Below are 17,578 nucleotides of genomic sequence, written 5' to 3'. Positions count from 1 at the left end.
CTGCAAACTGGGTGGCTTAAAACAAATGTATCCTCTCATGGTCATGGAGGCTGAGAGTCCGAGGTTGAGGTGTGGGCGGGCCCAGCTCCTCCTGAGACGCTGAGGTGGACCCTTCTTGCCTGTCTGTCTGGCAGCATTCCCAGCTTGGAGAAGCTTCCCTCAAATCTCTGCTTCCATCTTCTCCATCTTCTTGATTGTCTTTTCATGGTCTTCCCTCTGTCTCTGTGTCTAAATGTCCCCATTTTATAAGGACACCAGTCATTTGGGTTAGTATCCACCCAGTGACCTCATTTGAGCTTGATTACCTCCATAAAGACCCTGTTTCCAAGTAAGGTCACACTCTTAGGTACTGGGGGTGAGGCCTTGAACATAGTCTTTCTTGGGGAGCACAACTCAGCCCATAACAGGGCAGGTGGACCTTCCAGGCCTCTCAGGGGCCAGGCTTATTACCTCCCTGACTTCCTGTCCAGCCAGCCAGGAGGCAGGGCTGTGCAGCCGGGCTGCTGGGTTCAAAGCCAATTCTTTTTTTTTTTTTTGAAACAGGGTCTCTCTGTCACTCAGGCTGGAATGCAGTGGTACAATCATGGCTTACTACAGCCTTGACCTGCTGAGCTCAAGTGATTCTCCCTCCTCAGCCTCCCAAGTGGCTGGGATCACAGGTGCATGTCACCTTGCCTGGGTAATTCTTACATTTTTTGTAGAGATGAGGTTTTGCCATGTTGCCCAGGCTGGTATCAAAAAATCCAGCTCTATCATGTGAGCCGGCAATCTAATAGGAGCCGTCAGATGGTGATGGTGGTGACTTGCCTCAGAGACTGTGTGGCCTGGCTCAGCCGGAGCTAATGGGGATGTGGATCACCTCCTTTGCCATTTTTTATTTTGAGAGAAACTTCTTATTAAAGTTTTGAAGATGTATCTGCTTCCTGGGGAAGAGATGGATTAAGAAGGTGGGGTATGAACAGCAGCCCTGGTCAGGGGAACTGTCTCCCCACGTGGTCTGGGACAGACGTTCAGGGAGTTTCTGGGAAGGAGTGTGTATGTCCCCATGTCCTCGTGAGTCCAGCCTGGTGACATTTGAGGAAGTGAGGCTAGATGTGCAGTGTGCCACGCGGACGTGGGAGTCATGCAACCCCTGTCTTCACCAGAGACAGCTGTCAGCAGCAGAGCTTCCCCAGGGGCAGGACCCGCCAGAGGGAAGCCAGGCCCGCACTGCTCTCTGTCACTGCCTCTTTTGGGAGTTGCCATTTTATAAAGCAGAAAAATCCCACCTCAGGGTTCATGGGTTTATTTTAAATTTTTTATTTTTCAGTTAAACTTATTTTAAAGTTGTGTTCACCAAAAGCAATAAGACTATAATGGTATATAAGGAAAAAATTGCCCCCATTCTCCCCACACACACACTTTGAAGCTATATGAGCAGCCTGGCTTCTGTCTTTGTGTATTTCCTCCCAGCCACATGTGGGGGTTGTGTTTCATTGGCATGTTTTTACAATAGCAAAGTGGGGCTACCGCACCTGCACCCACAGTCACCTTGCTCCTCTCTGCCCGCAGGTCCTGGAGGTTCCTCCAGGTCTAAGGGCCTCATGGTCTTCCACAGTGTGGAGTGCTGGTTAATTCACTTGCTGTCCTGCTGGCAGATGACCTGGTCAATGTAGGACTTCTGCTGGGCCATTGCACTGACTTCACTCTGCTCTGCATGGGTCCTGTGGATTCATCCCTCTTGCTGCCCCCACACCTCACCTTCTGCTGTCTTTTCTGTGTTAGGCAACAGTCCTAGAAACTTTGGAATCCCCTTTACCTTGTTTGCCACCCTACGCTCATCAGATCCTTTAGCGCCATCCCCTTTCCTGCTGTGTATGTCCCACTCCACTAGGCACCTGAGTTATTCGCAGGCTCAGCCTCCCTAGCCTCCCTCCTGGCTGGCCCATCCTTAAGACCTGTTGGGGATCTTTCCTTCCCTTACTTGCATCTTCTCACACCTTGAGTGACCTTAGACCTTAGCGTTCCAGTCTCTACACAGACCTCGCCCTCACTGCAGTATCTGTCCCTGCCCACTCTGGCCTCAGCCCATACCCTGCCTGAGGCTGGGCCTGCAGGTCTGGCACCATTGTAAGATTGCACAGGAAAAGGACTTGGTGCTTTCTGAGAGCTTCTGCAGTGTGTGCATGTGGGTGTGCATGTGTGTGTGTACGTGTGGATGCATATGTGTGCATGTGTGTGAGTGTGCATGCTTGTATGCATGTCTGTGTGTACGTGTGTGTATTAATCCACCAGTAATCCTAATTTCCATCTCTTTATTTCCTACAGTAAGGGTTCCCTATTTCATTGATTTGAAAAAACCACAGGATCAAGGTTTGAATCACACATGTAACTACTACCTGCAGCCAGAGGAAGATGTGACCATTGGAGTCTGGTAAGTACTGGTAAGCTCTGTAGCCCTTCCAGCAGCAGGAAAAGGCCCTACATGGCTGAGCTGGTGCTGTCTTTGACACTGGCCTCTGAAATGTTGTTCATTTTTATCTTCACCTCTTCCTTTCCTAAAGGAAAGATCTCAGTACATTTGATCCTAGTGTTGAGGGATTCAGTGACTTTAAACTCTATTCCCAGGCTTTCAAAACAGCAAAGGCTTTGTGAACAGATTATTATTTTTAGAGAACCTTGTTTCTAGGAAAAACAAACAAAGAAGCTATAAACAGGATGTAAGTGGCCGGCACAGTGGCTCACACTTGTAATCTCAGCACTTTGGGAGGCCGAGGCGGGTGGATCATTTGAGTCCAGGAGTTTGAGACCAGCCTGGGCAACATGGTGAACCTGTCTCTACTAAAAATACAAAAATTAGCCAGACATGGTGGTGCACGCCTGTAATCCCAGCTACTTGGGAGGCTGAGGCAGGAGAATCACTTGAGCCCAGGAGGAAGAAGTTGCAGTGAGCTGAATTCACACCACTGCACTCCAGCCTGAGTGACAGAGCAAGACTCTGTCTCAAAAAAAAAAAAAAAGAATATAAGGGAAGAATCGCAAACACTCTTTTGAATATATCTTCCATCCAAGCGCGGTAGCTCACGCCTGTAATCCCAGCGCTTTGGCAGGCCGAGACAGGGGGATCACTTGAGATCAGGAGTTCGAGACTAGCCTAAACAACATGGCGAAACCCCGTCTCTGCTGAAAAAAAGTACAAAAATTAGCCGGGCGTGGTGGCACGCACCTGTAGTCCCAGCTACCCGGGAGTTTGAGGCAAGAGAATTGCTTGAACGCAGGAGGCAGAGGCTGCAGTGAGCCGAGATTGTGCCACTGCACTCCAGCCTGGGCAACAGAGGGAGACTCTGTCTCCAAAAAAAAAAATATATATATATATATATATATATATCTTTTCCAAGAAGTGAAAACAGCTTGATTTCTTTTCACATATAGCTTCGGTGATGGTGTTGGCTATCTTCTAAGTATTTACTTTTTTAAGCCATAAATTTACGTTGGACATAAGCCTCGTGACTTCTCTGTGTCTCCTTGGAATACATTTTAATGTTTTCTTCTGTACATAAATGGTGCTTCTGAACAACTGAATTAAAATCGACCAACCTCACTGTGGCATTTCCCTTTTTCTCTGAGAAGTGATCCTGAATCACAGCCCCTTTATCTAGCTGAATTTATTTTTCAGTAGCCATAACGTCCCTTTCCGCTGTCTCAGAAAACCACTGTGTATGTGAGAAGCTTCTAAATGAAATGCTGTGAGTAGCTTCCCAGTGTGGATGAGAGAACATTCAGGCATTTCTAACAGTGGTCCTTGGTAAAGAACATAAAACAAGAAGAGAGATTTTTGTTCTTAGTAGTTGGTGCTAGGATTAAAGTCTTTTGTCACTTCCTGATTTGATTTAATCTAGCATTTACTGACCAACGTGTGACTGTGGGACTCTGGGTTTCTGTCTGAAGCGTGACCTGTTTTGCACAGAGCTGCTGAGTGGGACTTGGTCAGCCCTCTTCTTGGTTAATATGAGTCTGTCCTATTGCAGGAGGGTGTTTATGGTGGTAAGACGTAGGCTGGAAGTACTAACAACATTTGCATATATTATCAGTTACCAGAAAAGGTTTTGTTTAGTGATGCTAGTGGCAAGTCTCAAGGCGGTGCCACGCTGTGTGTTGCTGTGTGTTGGTGGGTGTGGCTGCTGCCTACTCTCATGCCCTAGGCAGTCACAATGACAGTGGGCCCTCAGGTAGCAGCGGGCCCAGCTCACCAACTGCCCCCACCATCACTTCATCAAACCCTCCCACCAGCTTCCTGAAAGGAGGGCCTCAAGGCCTAGCGTGAAGCCTGGGGGCCATACCTGGCCATGCCTGGCCATCGCCTGTCTGCTGAGAGAAGAGGCCCAGGAATGGGTTTCTCTGCTGGCTAGGAGTTCCCTGGCTCTTTGTCAGGAACCCAGGTTTGGGGTGGGCTGGCTACTGGAAGCACATCTGCTCCCAGCACCTTCAAAATGTGCTGTCCTATCCCTCAAGTTTATAACCGTGTGGGAGTGATGATCATAGTGACTAGATCCACCCCAAAATGTGATCCTCTTGAACGGATCAGAGACAGAAGTTAGATGAGATGCTGAAGCTTAAAATCTAGAAAATAAGAAGTTGGCCATTAAATTTTTTTTAAAGATTCTTGTCACTGTTATCCAGAATGAATTTGAGGAAGCTTTACAGAAAAGTGATTAATTTCGACCCTCCCCAGTGATTAACAATATTCGATTTGGCCTGAGTTAAAATTAACCTTAGTATCTCTCGGAAGGAGGGTTTGGCTAGTTAGACCAGCAGCTTCAGAGTGCCCAGCCAGGCGTGGACCATGAGCAGGCCAGGAAGTTGGTGCATACTCGACGTTAGAAATGGCGTCAGCGATGGCCTGGTTTCTAGTCAAGCTCACAAACATTGGTGTTGCTGAATTAGCAAATGTGACAGCATGTACTGTTTAAAATCCATTGTGAGTTAAACTGTGGACAGTTGAAGCATGGGGTTAAGTGGAATGTGGGGCACATATGAGGAAAATGTTATTACTTAGGATGAACTAAGTGCTGCTTCTCTGCTAGGCGTCGGTGGTAACTGTCACATTGCAAGCCTTTGTGGCCCAGAGGAGGCTGGCCTGCCAGTCAGGGAACACTCCTACTGAAGCTGTCAGCACCATCCACACAGCCTGCAGTTCCGTGGTTATTGATTCTAGTGATGGGGTTAGTTTTCTACCACCCACCCCCATCTGTTCCCCTGTAGTTAGATGGGGTCTGCAGCTCCCTGCTGTCTGGACTTGAGCTGATTAAGTAACACCACATGCAGTCGCCTGGATGAGGACGGAAGGAGCATCTGATCCTGCGCTCCCCTCTGCTTCTGTCTCCAGGCATACCGTCCCCGCAGTCTGGTGGAAGAACGCCCAAGGCAAAGACCAGATGTGGTATGAGGATGCCTTGGCTTCCAGCCACGCTATCATTCTGTACCTGCATGGGAACGCAGGTACCAGGTAAGGGAGGGGAGCCCATCTTCGCTGTGGGGCACGGCTCCCTTTTGGGGTGGGAATGTCCTGGCCCAGTCTGCTGGAAACCAGCAGGAGCTAACCTGCGGCCCCACAAAATCAGGAGTACTGATCCACTGCAATGAGGGAGAACCTCCCAAGAACAAAGGGAAAGGCACAGTTCTTAAGGGGTTGAGGGAAGGCCGAGTTTAGGTGAACATTACATGAAGCAGGGTTCCCACAGCTTGAGGCCAGCAGGGCTGTGTTCCGCAGGGACCAAGTGTGGGAAGCTGTGTGCAGACCGTCCCCTATCTGGAACTCCAGCCTGGGTTGGGATGGAGGAGGCTGAGTCTCGGTCAGGGGTTGAGCTCCCAGGCCAGAGGGCATGTTTTTTTCTCCCTGTTGTAATCTCAAAGGGCACAGCATCTGCTGTTATGTGATTTGGAGAGCAGGGTTCTTGGAGAGTGAGGGCTTTGGGGTCCCTCTGAGAAGGGGTCATGGTGGCACTTGACTGTGGCAGCCTCGTGCCCTTGGGAATGGGTGGCTCCAGCTCACTGGCAGCTGGTTTTCCCCATATCTGTCATGCAGCCTGAAGTGGCAGGCAGATCTTTGTTACCTGTAAGATAGCTCCAGGTGGCAGACAGGTGAAGCCAGAGCCAGGGCAGCCTGGAGGAGGAGGCATACTTCCTGGAAAAAAGTGGCGGGTGCTGAGAAGGGGCAGAAGGGAGAGGCTGAAGGTACCAGGTGCTGGGGTCCTTGCAGGCCGCCCTACAGTGTGGGCTCTCCGCTCACTAATGGGCTGTTGGTGAAGTACATGCGCTTTGTTTGATCAGCTCTGCCCAGTGCTATCTCAGATGCTTTTCCTGAGTGGGCCTAATGGCTTGTCCTTTCCACTGGCTGCCCTGGAGTTGGCCTCCCTGCCTTAAAGGGTGCTCCTTCCACACCATGTGACTGCTGTTCAGAAGAGCCTCTGTGGGAGAGCCCAGGGTGGGTGTGGGGGGGATACATTTTCTGAACAAAGCATTGTTTGAAAACCACCAAGGTCTTCGTGTGTGAGAGAGGCAGCCAGGAGCCAGCGCAGAGGCAGACCCAGCATGGAGACAGGGCTGCTGCAGGGCCAGGGCCGAGGTGCACTGTGGCACCAGGGTGTGTCAGGGCTAGGGGCAAACATTTTATAGGCGGAGCCAGCAAGGAGAGCCGTGCTGGGCCCTTCTGGAGGCGAAAGCAGGCCTAGGTGGGTGTCTGCATGGTGGAGCCCTGCAGAGGGCATTGCTGAAAGAGCCCAGCGGCATGGTCCATAAGGCGGTTTCTGTGCCAGGGACAGTGTGCCTAGCTACTGAATCACACATGTGCTGCACAGTTTCCTTTCTTCTTTGTCTGGGACAAGCTGCAGCGGGTTTCTCTTCTGCTTTTCAAAGAGCAAGCAGCTACAAACAGCTCCTGCAGCATCTTTTTATAAATGAGAGAACTGTGGTTGGCTGTGAATAAGGTTCAGTTCTGCAGTGCCCATCACATGGTTTAAAAAAAAAAGAACCTGCTTGTAACTTCAGGTTAGAAAGTGATGCTGTGATTTTCAAGGTTTACTGCACCCTCCCACTCCTGCAGAGAGTGCCTGGCTGCAGGCCTCGCCACCCCCGTGTTGCCTGCTTTCTTTGTCCTGTGCATCCCAGTGAGGTTTCGCTGGTCTGCGGGATCCACCACGTGGGTCTCCCTGAGGTCCAGACCCCCTGGATTCCCAGCAACTGTTACTTTTTTGCTTAATGTAGGAAATTTTATAAACTTAGAAAAGAGCCACTATGAACTCTTACAGTGATCACTGAAAATACTTTGCAGTGTTTCCTCCTTGTCTTGAAACTCCTTCCTTTATTTTTTATTTTAATTTTTGAGACAGAGTCTCACTCTGTTGCCCAGGCTGGAGTGCAGTGGCGCAATCCTGGCTCACTGCAACCTCAGCCTCCCGGGTTCAAGTGACTCTTCTGCCTCAGCCTCCCAAGTAGCTGGGATTACAGGCACCCACCACCACGCCCAGCTAATTTTTGTATTTTTAATAGAGACAGGTTTTACCGTTTGACCAGGCTGGTCTCAAACTCCTGAGCTTAAGTGATCCGCCCACCTCGGCCTCCCAAAGTGCTGGGATTCCAGGCATGAGCCACCGGCCTGACCCTTTACATTTTTGTTTCTGCACTTTATTGGCTTCCTCCTTCATCTCATCCTGGTCTCCCACCAGCAACACTCCTGCCCCCATACCTGAAATGGTGAAACCGCTCCTGAGGAAGGAGGAGCACAGCTACGGAGTGTGGAGAGTGTGGACCCGCCCTCCTCCCAGGTGGCCCATGTCCCTGCTGTGGGGTCGGTCCAGGTTAACAGCGGGAAGGGAGCCTAGACAGGCCTCAGACAAGGAAGTACAAATAGGGGTGTGTTTGCCGAGCCCACTTAGTCTCCGTAGCGACATGCACAGTGAAGCTGTAGTTGACTGTGAGGGCCAGGAGGCAGCCATTCCTGCACTTCAGGGTCTCCCTGAGGAGATTCTAGGAGCATATCCCATGCGTGGAACACACACACGTGAAGGGCTGTAAGGCAGGGTGGCTGCTGCAGCAAATAGAAGTTAGTGCCAGGTGGGAAACAGCCGAGATGACCACGAGAGGCCAGGGCGGTGCAGCTAAGCAGAGTTCTGAAGGTCAGCTGAGACGTGTGGAGCAAGAAGTGAGGGCAGAAGGTGTCCACACAGGCCCTGTTGGAGCACAGCCTCTGTCCACACAGGGTGTCCCTGACACGGGGAAGCTGGGAGGGGCTGGGGTGTGGTGGATGAGGGCTTGCTGTGTTTCCTTTAGTGTCTTTCTAGTTTGGGACTATAGGTGTGCATTACCTACTGAAAAATAAAAGCAGTCGTTAAGAAATCTCCCCAGAGTGCTAAGACTCTCTCCCCCTTGGCACAGCACTGCCAGAGGCAAGTGTGGGGCCACTTAGGGGGCCCCAAGGAGGAGGTTGCCCTCTTTCATTGGCCTTTGCCTGGTTTGGGGTACTGAGGACAAGTTGACCTGGGGCCTGACTCTGAGAAGATGTGCTCACACCATGTCCTGTTTCCTTCTCCAGAGGAGGTGACCACCGCGTGGAGCTTTACAAGGTGAGTGCAGGTGGCACCCACACCTGTTCCCTGGGCTGTTCTTTCCAGGGCAGGAAGTGAAGGGAGTCACCAGACTCACAGCTTGAGAGTTAACTATTGCTGGGCTGTTTCTGTATGTGAGACAGGGTCCTCTTGCTCTGTTGCCCAGGCTGGAGTGCAGTGGTGCGGTCACAGCTCACTGCAGCCTCGACCTCCTGGGCTCAAACTATCCTCCCACTTCAGCCTCCTAAAACTGCAGGTGCATGCCGCCACCACACCCAGCTAATTTTTGTTGTTTTTTTTTTTATAGAAATGAGGTCTCCCTATGTTGCCCAGGCTGGTCTCGAACTCCTGGGCCTCCCACCTTGGCTTCCGGAAGTATTGGGATGACAGGTGTGAGCCACCATGTCTGACCTTTTGTTGGCCTTTTTAACACTGCCTTTGGATGGGTGTGCTGGAAGGTAGGGCCTTAGCTGCCTCTGCTGTGACTGCCCATCACACTGCCTCTAGGCTTGGACCCCAAAATCAGAATGTATGGGCTTGGTAGACCAAGTGCAGATATTGCCAGACTACATAAATGGCATTGGAAATTGTTTTTCAATGTTACATTACTTGTGTATAAAATGAAAAGAGAGGGCCGGGCGCAGTGGCTCATGTCTGTAATCCTAGCACTTTGGGAGGCCAAGGTGGGCGGATCACAAGGTCAGGAGTTCAAGACCAGCCTGGCCAAGATGGTGAAACCCAATCTCTACTAAAAATACAAAAAAAATTAGCCAGGTGTGGTGGCAGGCGCCTGTAATCCCAGCTATTCAGGAGGTTGAGGCAGAGAATTGCTTGAACCAGGGAGGCGGAGGTTGCAGTGAGCCAAGATGGCGCCACTGCACTCCAGCCTGGGTGACAGAGCGAGATTCCGTCTCAAAAAAAATAAAAAAAGAAAAGAGAAACCAGGTGCCCCAGGTGCTACACTGACTGCCAGATCGCAGGCTCACCCCAGCAGGGGGTGCAGGCGGGATTTGAATCAGCTTCCAGGCACACAGTGGGAGCACCCGCAGATCTCCCCACGTCCAGGGGGTGTCTAGGGCAGGGCGTGCAGACCTTTACTTGTGCTTGGCTGCTTGATTTTGTTCTTCATCTGGTTGTCTGGGTCTTGGAGCCGAAGAGCTACTGTTGGAACAGCCTCACTCTCCTCCCCTCAGAGGGCCATCTGCACTGGCCCACAGGACAGAAGGGGATACAGACAGAGGCAGGGGCACAGACAGAGGTAGGGGCACACCCAGCTCTGAGCTATTGGAGGATTTTACCCCTGGAGTAAATTGCATTAAGTCAGGAAAGGTGGGGAGAGTTTGAGAAGTGATTGGTTCTTTCTTTAGGTTTCTGTTAAAAGAAATGATTCACCCTGCTGAGGTCAACAGGGCTGGAGCAGGTTGGCTCTGGGTATAGACTCTGTGGTGGCTAGGAGCTGGCAGGGAAGTGCAGGCTGCCCTGGGGAAGCACCCGACTCCCTCCCTAGAGAGGGGAGCTGTGATTCTGGGTGACAAGATGGTGCGGCAGCCTCCCATGTTGCTCTGGGCACACCCCAGCAAGGGCACAGGAGCGTTGAGGAGTGATCTAAATCAGAGAGGTCAGCTAGTCTGTAGGGATTGAAAAAAAAGTAACAGAAAAAAATTGACAAGAGCTTAAAATCCAAGAAATACTGGGTTGCAGCAAGGGTCTTCAGATGGGGTCTCTACACAGTATAGCCCTCCTCCTGGGGGTCCGCCATCACACTGCAGCACCGAGAGCTGTCCCCAGAGGAGGCCGCCCCAGAGGCTGCCCTGCAGCACGCGTGGAGCTGGGGCCTGGGACCTGGGACCTGCGGGAGTCTGCGCCTGGCCCTCTAAGTCTAAGCAGGAGGAAGGGGGATGCTTCCTTAGCGTCTAAGCAGCAAGAAGGGAGAGCCTTCATGTGCTCCCAGGCAGGGATGTCAGCAGGTGCAGAAGCGGCAGTTGGCATCTGGGTTTCATAAAACCCAGCCGGGAGTCAGGCAGCATGTCACAGTCTTTGTGAAGCTGCCACTACGCACAAGGCACGGGAGGGAAAGTCGGATGAGTTTAGTAAGCGGCAAGCTGCCCTCAACACAGACACTTGGATTTGTTGCCAAAGATGTTTATTTTTCACTTTACAGGTGCTGAGTTCCCTTGGTTACCATGTGGTCACCTTTGACTACAGAGGTGAGATTTCTTTTGCAAGAGCATCTGAGCACATTTCCACTGCTTGCTGGCAGTATCCCATGGGCAGGCCTCACTTGAAGAGGCTCGGAGCAAGACCAGCGCCTGCTTTGGCTGTGCTGTGAAGGTTTCCTGGGTCCTGACAAAGCCCCTGATGGAGCTGCCGGGAGAGCCCCTTCTGGTAGGGGAGGCTCAGCACCTGGAGTCCCCAGCAGATGCCCTGTCAGCAACTTTTTTTTTTTTTTTTTTTTTTTTTTTGAGATAGGCTCTCACTTAGTCACCCAACCTGGAGTGCAGTAGCATGATCATAGCTCCCTGCAGCCTTGAACTCCTTTGCTCAAGGGATCCTTCTGCCTTAGCCTCTCAAGTAGCTGGGACTATGGGAATGCAACACCACACCTGCTACTTTTTTTTTTTGTTTTTAGTAGAAATGGGGTATTGCTATGTTGCCTAGGCTAGTCTCAGACTCCTGGCCTCAAGCGATCCTCCTGCCTCAGCCTTCCAGAGTGTTGGGATTACAGGCGTGAGTCACTGCACCCAACCTGCAACATTTTAAATTAGAAGATCCTGTCTTTTTTGGACTCAGACTGTCTCTGCGGCTGGACGTCAGACACGGTTTATGCTCATCAAAGCTTGTCTTGTTAAAGTTATGAAGACAGTAAGAACTGTTAAGAGAGGCTGAGCACGGCGGTTCACACCTGTAATCCCAGCACTTTAGGAGGCTGAGGCAGGAGGATCACTTGAGGTCAGGAGTTTTTGACCAGCCTGGCCAACATGATGAAAACCCATCTCTACTGAAAATACAAAAATTAACTGGGCATGGTGGCTTGCACCTGTAGTCCCAGCTATTGGGGAGGCTGAGGCAGGAGAAGCGCTTGAACCTGGGAGGCGGAGCTTGCAGTGAGCCAAGATTGCACCACTGTAGTCCAGTCTTGACGACAGAGCAAGAGTCCATGTCAAAAAAAAAAAAAAGAACTGTTAAGAGAGAAGATAGATTCTTCTGCACCTCAGCATTTCTGCTTTTTTGAATGAACCAGGGCTTGCCACTGAACATATCAAGAATCCAGTTTGATATATACCAAGGACACTATGGCTTAATGGGCAACAGAAATAACTTGGTGTTAACAGTGAACGACTGGTTTGTTTTGGTTTTGGTTTTGATTTTGCTTTGAGACAGGGTCTCACTCTGTCACCCAACTGGAGTGCAGTGGTGTGATCTCCGCTTACTGCAACCTCTGCTTCCCGGGTTCAAGTGATCTTCCCAACTCAGCCTCCCTAGTAGCTGGGACCACAGGCACTCACCACTACACCTGGCTAATGTTGTTTTATTTTTTTTAAGAGAGTGTTTCACCATGTTGCCCATGGTCTCACCATGTTGTCTGGTCTCGAACTACTGGGTTCAGTCAGTCTGCCCACCTTGGCCTCCCAAAGTGTTGGGATTACAGGTGTGAGTGAGCCACTGCACCTGGCTGAGAGACTGTTTTAAAGTGTATTCTGGCTGGGCATGGTGGCTCACGCCTGTAATCCCAGCACTTTGGGAGGCTGAGGCGGGCAGATTACTTGAAACCAGGAGCTCGAGATCAGCCTGGGCAACATGGCAAAACTCTACCTCTACTAAAAATACAAAAAAAGTAGCTGAGTGTGGTGGCAGGCGCCTGTAATCCCAGCTACTCGGGAGGCTGAGGTGGGAGGAAAGCTTGAGCCCAGGAGGTGGAGGTTGCAGTGAGCCAAGATCATGCCAATGCGCTCCAGCCTGGGTGACAGCGAGAGCCTGTCTCAAAATTTTCAAAAAGTGTATTCCACCATGTAGTCCTCAGCTGGAGCGATCAAAGAGTTGATGGCAGCGTGGCTGGCTGCCTTCACCTTCTGGGGCAGGCGGCGTGTCTATCCTCAGACCAAGAGGAGATATGAGGGGAACAAAGGAGAGAGGCTGTCACCCAGATGTAGGGGTTGTGTTAATTCTCTCTTGCTGCTGTAACATGTTAGCACAAACAGTGCTTTAAACCAGCACACATGTAGCATCTTGCAGTTCTGGAGGTCAGAAATTCAGAATCTGCAGCCCCCAGGCTGGAATCAGGGCGGGAGCAAGGCTCTCAGGGAGAATGCCTGGCTGCCCTTTCCAGCCGCCTGTGTTCCTTGGCTCACACCTCTTCCGTGATTGAGTCCCAGGTCTTCTGGTTCTGACCCTGACTCCTCCCTTTTTCTCTGATGAGGACCCTTGTGGTTGTTTTGGGCCCACCCAGCTTGTCCAGGATCACCCCCTTCTCAAGGCCAGCAGTTAGCAGCTTTCATTCCTTCCATACCCTTCATTCCCCAGCCATGTGACCCAACACGTTCACAAGTGCCAGGGTCGTGGACAGTTGTGGGGGCCGCCATGCTGCCACCCACAGGGAAGAAAGTTCCATCAGGATGACAGTTGTGGGCTGGGAGAAACTCCAGAATGAGGAACGGGACGTGGTGTGCCCTCTCCTTCTCTTCGTGCTGACACGGGTTCTCTTCTGCTGCATGCTAGAGACTTTAGGAGAGGGAGAACGGGTGACTTCTTCGCATTCATCTCCCCGCACTTCTGTCAGGAAATGAAATCCCACGCAGCACTTTGTTTCAGTTCTCGTGGAGTCTCCATGTTTCTAACTGGCACCAAGACTGCCAGCTCCGTCTCCGACTGTTCCTCTGTCTCTCTCACCGCATCTGCCTCTTTGTCTAAATCCCTCTGCCTCCTGTCCCCGTCTCTGTGCCTCTCTATCCCTGTTAGTCTTCCTGCCTGTCTCTGTGCCTCTCTGTCCCTGTCTCTCAGTCTTCCTGTCGTCTCTGTCTCCTGTCCCTATCTCTGTTCTTTTCTTTCTGTCTCATGTCCCCGTACCTCTGCCTCCCAGCCTGGCCCTGGCCCTCTGCACGGCCTCCTCCCTCCTCTAGTGTCTGAGTCGGGAAACAGCAAGTCCTGCACTAACTGTGGGGTTTGCTTATACTGCACAACCTGCTCTTTCTGACCTTTGTGGTGCTTTCAGATCATCTGATGATGACTCACAGCTGGGCTGCTGGAAAGATAATTGCACTCCATCTTTGCTGGAGACTGGGGGGGACCCTTGGGAGGTTGTAATTTTGGGGGCAGAGATGGTAGTGTTTTCCGTTATGCAAACAAGATGCTAATTAGACCCTAAGGGAAAACAGCCCCTTTCCCCTTCCTGGGTCAGAGTTGCCTTGCACCCAGAAACGCCCTCCCTGTTCTGGGAGCCTCCGGACTCCACTCCCTATCCTGCCCCTGACCAAGCCTTCGGCGTTGAGGAGGTTGGTGTCCAGCCAGCGGCTCGGGGGCTGCTCATCTGACCACACCAGCTGCACTGATGCTCGTCGGGGCTCAGAGCGGGACACGTGGATGCTGCTGGGGGAGCGGGGAGAAGTGTAGAGCTGAGGATGGTGGTGGCAAAGGCTTCCACTGCCTCAGACCTCACTAGCCTGTCTGTTAAGAAACAGAGAGGGAGAGGGTGAGCTCACCCCCCTGCGCAAGAGGGTGAGGCAAGCCGCAGCCCTGGCGTGAGGATGCCGGTGCCAGCTCTGAAGCTCTGTGATCTGTTGACTCAGCTTGCTGTTAGTTGCCATTCAAATTTGCAATTCACCAACTTAGTGACCCTGTGAGGGGACGTCTGGTTTGTACAGTCAGCAGGGACAGGGCAGAGTTGCTGCTGGGCTGCCTTCCCCGGGGCTGGTGGGGATGTGGGGCTGTGCCCGTTCTCTCCACTGCTTGCTCTGCCCAGTGGCCTGAGTGGGTCTGTGGACTCTGGAAGGGCGGGCTGAGCGGGCCCCTCCCTGTCCCCTCCTGACCCTGGGCTCCCCTGGGGAGGTATGTTTGTCCAGGTTTTGTGAACTGCCTTTGACCTCCCCATCCTGCCATTTCTCCCTCCCAGGTTGGGGTGACTCGGTGGGAACGCCATCTGAGCGGGGCATGACCTATGACGCACTCCACGTTTTTGACTGGATCAAAGCAAGAAGTGGTGACAACCCTGTGTACATCTGGGGCCACTCTCTGGGCACTGGGTAAGGGACCCCAGCAGGAGGCAGCCTTTAGGGGGAGCCAGTATTCCTGGTGACTCCCATGCCTGGATCTAGAGAGCCCGCCATCCCTGAAAACCCTGTGGCACCATTAGTCCCAACCAGCCTTGCTCCCGTCCCCGTGGCAGAGGCAGGAGGGGAAATTCCAAAGATACTCCAAAGGATTTGAGCTCCTTGTCCAGAAAGTGGTTCAGGACAGGCATAGGCCGTGGAGGTCGAGGCGTCTCCGCAGGGGGACTTGGCCCTGAGGAAGAAGCGTCTTCAGAGCTGGGGGAGGGCACAGTGGGTGGTTTGCTTCTCACATAGGCCAGGACAGGAGGTACTTCCACACGCCCTTTGTGGGCAGCCGGAGTCATCTCTGCTGTCCACAGTCTCTGCGGGAACCGTTGCTCTCAGCCCCAGTCTCCAGACTTTCACTGCCATTCCCTTTCTGCTGCCTTTCCCTTCGGGGCAGCCCTTTCTCCCAGTGCCTGAATGGCCTCTTGCAGGCTGGGAAGCGTCCAGGAGAGGAGTGGGTTGGGGGGCACTGGCCATCCTTTTGGCCGTCTGCATGGTCCGCCAGGTGTGGTCCTGGGATGGCGAGAGGCCCTGGGTGTGGTGGACTCCAGGAGAGGTGCAGGCAGATGCTGGCCACCCCCAGCCGACGGGCAGCCCTGCCAATGGGAAGGCATGGGCAGTGAGAGGCAGCAGGACACACCTTGGGGACAAGGAGACTGGCTGTGGGTACAACCCTCATTGTAGGGGTCAGCTGTGGTAGGGCAGTCAGGTCACCCCCAGTGCTAGAGGGATCTCCATTTCCCCCACTCTGTCCTCCAACTCCAGTAGCTTCACAGACCCCGTGGCTCCTCTGAGCACTTTCCAGCATAAGGCCCGTATCATCTCAGACAATTTTATCATAACTCAACTACGCTGTTCTTCTTTTTTCCTAGTGTGGCAACAAATCTGGTGCGGCGTCTCTGTGAGCGAGGTGAGTGCCTTGTTGGGCCCCATCCGTGGCCGTGAGCATTCAGGGTGCTCCCCAGTCCCGGCCCTGCTGCAAGTGCTCAGCATCCTCACGGAGCAGCACGAGCTGGGCATTCTGGGGGGCCTGGGGCTGACCAGGCCGCCCTTCCCATGATACACCTGAGGAGCTGGGGAGCCTCACACAGGCCTGGCCCCAGAGAGGCCGCATCAGCAAGTCTGCTTTTTAGGAGTGACCAGAGCCATCTCCGGCCCGCCGCGGGCACCCCTGGAGCTATCTGAGGCCTGCCAAGGTGGATGCCTAGGGGGAGGCACTGTGGTCTCCCTGTGCTTTCTGGGGGCCCCTCAGAGCCCCACAGGCCACGTGTATGTCGCTGGCTTCCTGCCCACCTCTCAGTTCCCTGTTTGTTTATCTAGAGACGCCTCCAGATGCCCTTATATTGGAATCTCCGTTCACTAATATCCGTGAAGAAGCTAAGAGCCATCCATTTTCAGTGGCAAGTACATATTTTATTAAAAATTGACTTCTCATTATTAAGATAATTATAGAAATAACTCATTATTAAGATAATTATAGAAATAACTAATAGGATAGGTTATGATTATTAAAAATTACTTAAATATGCTAATGAATACAGATTTCATTAAAAATTAATACTAGTTTTGGCCACAGAACTGCCTGAGAAGTTTATAACCTGCAGCCAGGTGAAATGACAGGCCATAGTTGGGTCATGTGAGGGCAGCGAGACCCAGTAGAGGCCGGGTCCACGTGGTGTCATTGACTGCGTTGTATTGACAGCCCTGCCTTCCCACTCAGGAGTGGAGCTGGGGGTGCCCCCCCTCTCTGTGTATGAGGACAGTGCTTGGGGGGCTGAACTCTGTGGACCAGGGAGCCTGGCCTCCCAGTTTATCTTGGGGAAAGGCCTGGGTGAACCCCAGTGGGAATTCTGGGTAAGCCAGGCCCCACCCAACCTGTGCCCTCCCCAGCTGGGAATGGAACCTTGGACCTTTTCTTAAAACCTAGCCAGTTATTTTCCCCTCCTTCTCACTCTGGTTTGTGATCTCCGTGCTCCCCACTGGCCATGGATTCTTGGGCCTGTGTCAGCCCATCCTGGCCTCGTGCTGTTCTGTTACCGACCAGAAGAGCCTTTTATCTTATCTTACTTTTTGGTGCTGCTTTTCTTAAATTGTGTGAGGAAACTGTCCATAGACCCCATTTTCTCAGGGGTGGCAGCCCTGGTGTCTGTGGGAAGACTGGTTTCTGGGCTGGATTCCGGCCTGGCTGGGAGGTGCGGGAACACCATTTGCAGGGCAGCCCCTGCCATGCCAGTCTGTGGGGCCTGGCAGGTGATTCTTCTGTCCCTAGCAGCAAAGCCAGGACACGGCCAGGGCAGAAGGTGCCAGGGCACAGCTCTGGTGGCCCCTTGGCAATGTCACCCCTGCTCCTTTAGATAGGGTAGTTATGGGCAATGCCTTGTAGATTCCTGAACTTAAACTGTCTGCACCCTTGATCTTTGCCTGGATATCTTAACCAACGCTTCTGAAAATGGTTTCCATCTTGTCTCCAGATATATCGATACTTCCCTGGGTTTGACTGGTTCTTCCTTGATCCTATTACAAGCAGTGGAATTAAATTTGCAAATGACGAAAAGTGAGTACTATGGGATAGGAACTAATTTTCCTATTTAGAAAAACTCTGAGAACCCCTGGATGAGCCTCTTTAGTCACAGTAATCAAATAGGATGGAATTCAGAGTATTTAGGGTCGTTCTCTAGCAAACAGGTT

The 17,578-nt window shown here is 52.1% G+C and overlaps 1 protein-coding gene across 2 annotated transcripts in view; it reads left to right on the top strand.

The window, feature by feature from the left end:
* The window catches only part of ABHD12 (abhydrolase domain containing 12, lysophospholipase), a 77,198-nt gene that overhangs the window by 47,030 nt on the left and 12,590 nt on the right, over positions 1-17,578 (top strand). For both annotated transcript variants that reach the window (XM_050745491.1, XM_050745492.1), the window contains exons 3-10: positions 2,308-2,413; positions 5,366-5,485; positions 8,570-8,600; positions 10,744-10,789; positions 14,689-14,818; positions 15,763-15,800; positions 16,211-16,290; positions 17,362-17,444. In XM_050745491.1, the coding sequence (XP_050601448.1) occupies positions 2,308-2,413; positions 5,366-5,485; positions 8,570-8,600; positions 10,744-10,789; positions 14,689-14,818; positions 15,763-15,800; positions 16,211-16,290; positions 17,362-17,444 (634 nt within the window). The remainder of the gene's footprint in view (positions 1-2,307; positions 2,414-5,365; positions 5,486-8,569; positions 8,601-10,743; positions 10,790-14,688; positions 14,819-15,762; positions 15,801-16,210; positions 16,291-17,361; positions 17,445-17,578) is intronic.

Source organism: Macaca thibetana, chromosome 10 (assembly GCF_024542745.1).
Source record: "Macaca thibetana thibetana isolate TM-01 chromosome 10, ASM2454274v1, whole genome shotgun sequence".
Lineage (NCBI taxonomy): Eukaryota > Metazoa > Chordata > Mammalia > Primates > Cercopithecidae > Macaca > Macaca thibetana.
Note: the sequence above shows the minus strand (reverse complement) of the source record. Positions and strands in the feature narration are given on the sequence as shown.